This window comes from Pelodiscus sinensis, chromosome Z (genome assembly GCF_052426305.1).
Source record: "Pelodiscus sinensis isolate ZL-2025 chromosome Z, ASM5242630v1, whole genome shotgun sequence".
In the NCBI taxonomy this organism is placed as follows: Eukaryota; Metazoa; Chordata; order Testudines; family Trionychidae; genus Pelodiscus; species Pelodiscus sinensis.
In genome coordinates this window covers 3,096,337-3,103,644 of record NC_143085.1, presented here as the reverse complement: position 1 = coordinate 3,103,644, position 7,308 = coordinate 3,096,337, and the positions used below count along the sequence as shown (strand labels likewise).

General features: G+C 58.6%; 1 protein-coding gene across 1 annotated transcript; it reads right to left on the bottom strand.

The window, feature by feature from the left end:
* Positions 1-544: 544 nt before the first annotated feature.
* LOC142818440 (pre-B lymphocyte protein 3-like) lies at positions 545-7,308 on the bottom strand. The gene is made up of 2 exons (XM_075897859.2): positions 7,072-7,308; positions 545-3,531 (listed from the first exon to the last, which is right to left on the bottom strand). The coding sequence occupies exons 1-2, from the start codon at positions 7,154-7,156 to the stop codon at positions 3,203-3,205; spliced, it is 414 nt and encodes a 137-aa protein (XP_075753974.2). The 5' UTR covers positions 7,157-7,308; the 3' UTR covers positions 545-3,202.

Genomic DNA, 7,308 nt, shown 5'->3' with positions numbered 1-7,308 from the left:
GGCGTCTGCGGTGGATCGGGCCAGGTGAGGGCGTCCGCTCAGGGCGAATTGCTCCAACTCGGGGCTCCTTCCACTCCTGACTAGAGGCCCGTCCCAACCAGGCCACAAACCAGCCACACCGAGCGCTTCACCTGCCTGCCTGGCTACCCAGAAGCCTCATGAGCAAAACCCCTCAGCTTTCCCTGTGTCCCAATCAGCCCCAGGCCTAACACACAGGTGAGGGGCTATAGGACCCAATCTCACCTACTCCGAACAGGTTCTGCAGCCCCAAGAAATCGCACAGATTGGGTCATGGCTAGCAAGTTTAAAACGAATACAAGAAAGTTCTTTTTCACACGGCGTGGAGTCAACCTGTGGAACTCCTCGCCGGAGGAGGCTGTGAAGGCTAGGACTATAACAGAGTTGAAAGAGAAGCTAGATCATTTCATGGAGGTTAGGTCCATAAAAGGCTGTTAGCCAGGGGATAGAAATGGTGTCCCTAGCTTCTGTTTGTCAGAGGATGGAGAAGGATGGCAGGAGACAAATCGCTTGATCATTGTCTTCGGTCCACCCTCTCTGGGGCACCTGGTGCTGGCCGCTGTCGGCAGACAGGATACTGGGCTAGAAGGACCTTTGGTCTGACCCAGTACGGCCGTTCTCATGTTCTTATTTAACACGGTAGATACGTTTCCGAAAATGATCGTGCGACGTGAAAACGTGTTATGCGGGGTCAATTTTCCCACTGAAAATCATGGAAAAGGTGGGGGGTTGCGTTTCAACCCAGTACGGCCGTTCTTATGTTCGTATGTCAATTTACCCCCTGGATCTTACCCACAAGGTCACGCTGAGCCAATCCTTTCGAATCTAAAATCTAAGGCTGCGTCTACACTGGCGGCTTCTTGCGCAAGAACAAGCGTTCTTGCGCCAAATCTTGCCAGGTGTCTACACTGCCCGCACGTTCTTGCGCAAGGAAATTTAAAGTCTAGCGTCGGAAAACAGGGCTTCTTCCGGAAGAGTTATTCCTCGCCCTACGAGGAATAAACCCTCTTGCGCAAGAGGCCAGTGTAGACAGGCAACATGAATTTCTTGCGCAAGAAGCCCCTGTGGCTAAAACGTCCATCAGATCTTTTTTGCACAAGAGAATGTCCACACTGCCATGGATACGCTTGTGCAAAAGCACGTCTCTTGTGCAAACGCACGTCTCTTGTGCAAAAGCACATGCCCGTGTAGACGCGCTCTTGTGGAAGAGTTTTTGCACAAGACCTCGTCGGCAAAATAGTTCTTGCGCAAGAAGCTGCCAGTGTAGACGGAGCCTAAAGGTTTATTACTAAAAGGAAGAAAAACGTGAGAGTAAGGCTTAGGGTTACCAGGTAGTCTTAAAAATATACCGGACACACTTTATAGGGAGCGAAGCGGGTTTGGCCGGGAGGAAGGGGGGGCCTGGAAGCAGAACTGGCGGTGGGAGGGGTCGGGAGAGATTGGAGGGGGGCAGCCAATGGGAAGCAGAGCTGGTTGGCGTGGGGAGGGGGTCGGGTAGAGTGGGGCTGGCCAGGAGAGATCAGGGAGGAGAGGTGGCGGACGGGAAGCAGAGCTGGTCGGCGTGAGGAGGGGGGTCGGGCAGAGTGGGGCTGGCCAGGAGAGATCGGGGAGGAGAGGTGGCGGACGGGAAGCAGAGCTGGTCGGCGTGGGGGTCGGGTGGAGTAGGGCTGGCCAGGGGAGATCGGGGAGAAGGGGGGAGCGGCTAGCGGGTGCAGGGATGTATTATTTCACATGTCCAATATTTACTGGATTTTTTTTTTACCGGACAGAGCCCCAAAAAACCAGACTGTCAGGTAGAAAACCGGACACTTGGCAACACTAGTAAGGCTGTTAAAGGAGAATACATGACATGCATCGAATCTCCCAGTTCTCAATGCAGGTTCGCAGCAGAGATATTATAACTGCTGGCTTAAAAGTCTCTGTGTACATCCTATGTCAGGATGGGTCCACGGGTCTTTCCGTCTCGTGGTTCCCTGCGAGGCTGCCTCTGGGATCAGGAGCCAAACGGATGGCCAAGATGAAGTCTGCCCCGTGGCATTTTAGATCCATCCTCGGTCTCTTCCAAGCTGGAGGGGGTCACATGGTCCGTGGCACGTAGGGTGTGTCTAGACTGCAGGGTTTTGTCGACAAAAGTGGCCTTTTGTCGACAAAACGATCCCTGCGTCTACACTTCCGCCGAGTTCTGTCGACATAACGTGGACAGAACTCGGCAGGTTTGTCCACGGCGGTAAACCTCATTCGACGAGGAAAAACGCCTTTTGTCGACAGAGTTCTGTCGACAGAAGGCGTTATTGCATCGACACTGTCCTTTGCGTCTACACTCTCATGTCGATAAAGCTTCCTTTGTCGACAGAACTGGCTGTAGTCTAGACTCTCTTTGTCGCCAGACGCTTTGTCGACAGTATCTGTCGACCAAACTTCTGTCGACAATAGCCTGTCGTCTAGACGTACTCTTAGAGATCCATTGTCCTTTGAGCCTTGTTCGTCAGCACACCCATTGGGGGAGCATTCCTCTGCACTGCTCAGCTATAGACAGATGTTTCCAGCACCCATTCAGAGTACATGTTTATAACTCCACCTACAGACATTATACAATTACATGAACAGCCTCTGCAGAATCAGGAGAAGGTAAGCTTTTGTTTGACACCTCACATGCCCCCCTTTGTATACACTTTGGGGCCAACACCTGCCCCCCACAACGGGTGCAGCATTTATCTGGCTGCTCCCCTTAAAATCCAGTAACGTGAGAGCATCATGGGAGTTGTAGTCTCTAGGGCTAGAATTCAGCCCCCAGGAGCGTCGAGCAAAAGTCAGAGGCGCCGAGGGTTATGTCAGCTGGATGGAGTAGCTGTTGGGACTCCGTGAAGATGGACAGGAAAGACCAACTCCGCGGATGTGGCGGTAACTGTCACCAGGTAGGTTTGAACCTGCGGCCTTCTGGCTTGAGCGCTAAAGGCAGCTGGCTCCCAGGAGAGCTCCCTTGTGCATATCTCTCTGTAAGGCATGGACCAGTGACCACCGGAGGTGTGTGGTTTACACAGGTGTCCGGCTTCTGTCGAACAGGAACCGCCGTCGGTCACAGCTCTCTGAGCACAACCGTCTGGCGGGCCGCGCCTGTAGGCTCACTCAAGCTGTTGCTTTTTTTCCGCCCCTCACAGGTTCCCACGTGTGCGTTTCTGCATGGCTAGAGGTAGACGACGGGGTACTGAACGGAGCAGTAATAATCGGCGTTGTCGTCAGCCTGGACCCCGGCGATAGTGAGGACACAAGCGTTGTTGGCAGGGTTCTTGGTGGCGGAGAACCGGGCGGGGACGCCGGCGGGTTTGTGCTGGTCCGTCTCCGAGTTGTAGTACAGCAGGTACCTCGGAGACTGGCCGGGTCGCTGCTGGTACCAGGCTACCCCGAACTCCCTGATGTTGTACTTCGAGTTCAGGGCGCACGCGAGTTTCACCGTTTGTCCCGGCAACGCGACAACGGAGGCCGGCTGAGTCAGCACCGGCTGAGCCCTGCAGGCTGACCGACACAAGGGGGAAGTTATGGACGCATGGTGCCGATCCCCGCCCCGGTCGCAAACCTAGGGATGGCACGGTGTCGTCGATTATCCGCTGCGTGAAAGCGTATCGGTTAACGCAATCGACAACACACAAACCTCCCCGCCTCTTGCCAGTACATAATTTAGCAGGCTGGCCAGCAGGCTGGCATCTACCCCTGCGGCAGGTCCGCATGTAAATGGGTCTGGGACCTACCCCTGGATGTGGGTCTGGGACCTACCCCTGGAAATGGGTCTGGGGCCTACCCCTAGAAGTGGGTCTGGGGCCTACCCCTGGAAGTGGGTCTGGGACCTACCCCTAGAAGTGGGTCTGGGGCCTACCCCTAGAAGTGGGTCTGGGGCCTACCCGTGGAAATGGGTCTGGGACCTACCCCTAGAAGTGGGTCTGGGGCCTACCCCTAGAAGTGGGTCTGGGGCCTACCCGTGGAAATGGGTCTGGGACCTACCCCTAGAAGTGGGTCTGGGGCCTACCCCTGGAAGTGGGTCTGGGGCCTACCCCTGGAAATGGGGCTGGGACCTACCCCTGGAAATGGGGCTGGGACCTACCCCTGGAAATGGGGCTGGAGCCTACCCCTGGAAATGGGGCTGGGACCTACCCCTGGAAATGGGGCTGGGACCTACCCCTGGAAATGGGGCTGGAGCCTACCCCTGGAAATGGGTCTGGGGCCTACCCCTGGAAGTGGGTCTGGGACCTACCCCTGGAAATGGGTCTGGGACCTACCCCTGGAAGTGGGTCTGGGGCCTACCCCTAGAAGTGGGTCTGGGACCTACCCCTGGAAATGGGTCTGGGGCCTACCCCTAGAAGTGGGTCTGGGGCCTTCCCCTGGAAGTGGGTCTGGGACCTACCCCTAGAAGTGGGGCTGGGGCCTACCCCTGGAAGTGGGTCTGGGGCCTACCCCTAGAAGTGGGGCTGGGGCCTATCCCTGGAAATGGGTCTGGGACCTACCCCTGGAAGTGGGTCTGGGGCCTACCCCTAGAAGTGGGTCTGGGACCTACCCCTAGAAGTGGGTCTGGGACCTTACCCTGGAAGTGGGTCTGGGACCTACCCCTAGAAGTGGGTCTGGGACCTACCCCTAGAAGTGGGTCTGGGGCCAACCCCTAGAAGTGGGTCTGGGACCTACCCCTAGAAGTGGGTCTGGGGCCAACCCCTAGAAGTGGATCTGGGACCTACCCCTGGAAATGGGTCTGGGACCTACCCCTAGAAGTGGGTCTGGGACCTACCCCTGGAAATGGGTCTGGGGCCTACCCCTGGAAGTGGGTCTGGGACCTATCCCTGGAAGTGGGTCTGGGACCTACCCCTAGAAGTGGGTCTGGGACCTACCCCTAGAAGTGGGTCTGGGGCCAACCCCTAGAAGTGGGTCTGGGACCTACCCCTAGAAGTGGGTCTGGGGCCAACCCCTAGAAGTGGGTCTGGGGCCTACCCCTGGAAGTGGGTCTGGGACCTACCCCTGGAAGTGGGTCTGGGACCTTCCCCTGGAAGTGGGTCTGGGACCTACCCCTGGAAGTGGGTCTGGGACCTACCCCTGGAAGTGGGTCTGGGACCTACCCCTAGAAGTGGGTCTGGGGCCTACCCCTGGAAATGGGTCTGGGACCTACCCCTGGAAGTGGGTCTGGGACCTACCCCTGGAAATGGGTCTGGGACCTACCCCTGGAAGTGGGTCTGGGACCTACCCCTGGAAATGGGTCTGGGACCTACCCCTGGAAGTGGGTCTGGGACCTACCCCTGGAAATGGGTCTGGGACCTACCCCTGGAAGTGGGTCTGGGACCTACCCCTAGAAGTGGGTCTGGGATCTACCCCTGGAAATGGGTCTGGGACCTACCCCTGGAAGTGGGTCTGGGACCTACCCCTAGAAGTGGGTCTGGGACCTACCCCTAGAAGTGGGTCTGGGGCCTTCCCCTGGAAGTGGGTCTGGGACCTACCCCTAGAAGTGGGTCTGGGGCCTACCCCTGGAAGTGGGTCTGGGACCTACCCCTGGAAGTGGGTCTGGGGCCTTCCCCTGGAAGTGGGTCTGGGACCTACCCCTGGAAATGGGTCTGGGACCTACCCCTAGAAGTGGGTCTGGGGCCTACCCCTGGAAGTGGGTCTGGGACCTACCCCTGGAAGTGGGTCTGGGGCCTTCCCCTGGAAGTGGGTCTGGGGCCTACCCCTAGAAGTGGGTCTGGGACCTACCCCTGGAAGTGGGTCTGGGACCTACCCCTGGAAGTGGGTCTGGGACCTACCCCTGGAAGTGGGTCTGGGACCAACCCCTGGAAGTGGGTCTGGGACCTACCCCTGGAAGTGGGTCTGGGACCTACCCCTAGAAGTGGGTCTGGGACCTACCCCTGGAAGTGGGTCTGGGGCCTACCCCTAGAAGTGGGTCTGGGACCTACCCCTGGAAATGGGTCTGGGGCCTACCCCTGGAAGTGGGTCTGGGACCTACCCCTAGAAGTGGGTCTGGGACCTACCCCTGGAAGTGGGTCTGGGACCTACCCTTGGAAGTGGGTCTGGGACCTACCCCTAGAAGTGGGTCTGGGACCAACCCCTGGAAATGGGTCTGGGACCTACCCCTGGAAGTGGGTCTGGGACCTACCCCTAGAAGTGGGTCTGGGACCTACCCCTGGAAGTGGGTCTGGGGCCTACCCCTAGAAGTGGGTCTGGGACCTACCCCTGGAAATGGGTCTGGGGCCTACCCCTGGAAGTGGGTCTGGGACCTACCCCTAGAAGTGGGTCTGGGGCCTACCCCTAGAAGTGGGTCTGGGGCCTACCCCTGGAAATGGGTCTGGGGCCTTCCCCTGGAAGTGGGTCTGGGACCTACCCCTGGAAGTGGGCCTGGGGCCTACCCCTGGAAATGGGTCTGGGGCCTACCCCTGGAAGTGGGTCTGGGACCTACCCCTGGAAGTGGGTCTAGGGCCTACCCCTGGAAATGGGTCTGGGACCCACCCCTATAAGTGGGTCTGTGGCCAACCCCTAGAAGTGGGTCTGGTGTAACAAAAAATACCAAACACTCCCTCCCTCCCCCCCAAAAAACCAGGAAAAAATTCTGGGGGAGACTAAAGTTGTTGAGAAAAAAATAAGGGGCGCCGTGCCTTTAAATGCCCCCTCGCCCCTCGCTCCCCGACCTGCCCCAGACGCGGCAGGGGGAAATGCTCCCCGTTGGGCTTCCGTCCGAGGGAAACAGGAAATACTGGACATTTCACATGTCGGGTATTTTCTCGTTTTTTTTTACCAGCCGGGGGCTTCGAATAACGGATCGTCGGGGCGAAAACCTAGCAACCGTATTCTGAGACAGAGGCAGCAGCGCTAAGAGGGAGGGGGCTACGTGGGAGTGGGGCCGTCCCCGGGGACTGGGCTCTAAAAATTCACGCAGCCACTCGACTATTCGTGTAACCGATATCGAACATCCCGGCTCAAACCTGCGGCGGGATCGCCTCCGACGTCGCTTCCCCGCCGGCTCCGGGTTCGCCCTGCCCCGCCCGTCCCCGTCGGCAGCCCAGCGCCGGCGTGGCTCCCCTGGGAACGTACCTGGCACCCACGCCATGGGGAGGAACAGAGCCAGGAGCCACGGCCCCATTGCTAAGGCCTGGGTGGGCGCCGGAGGGACAGCCATCGGCCGCTGCGGTGCACCCTGGTGTGGTGCGACTCGGCAGCAGCTCGTCAGCCCTGGCAGAGCAAACGGGGCTATGCAAATGAGCCCGGGGGCTCGGGGACGTCTCCGTCACCCTGCCCTGTGTACCGTGCAGCCACACGGCCGGCTCTGGG

Excerpts from the sequence above, each read along its gene's own strand:
- LOC142818440 (XM_075897859.2), bottom strand. The coding sequence starts at position 7,156 with ATGGCTGTCCCTCCGGCGCCCACCCAGGCCTTAGCAATGGGGCCGTGG. Across the intron at positions 3,532-7,071 it reads CCCCATGGCGTGGGTGCCAG|CCTGCAGGGCTCAGCCGGTG; the intron begins GTACGTTCCCAG and ends TGTGTCGGTCAG.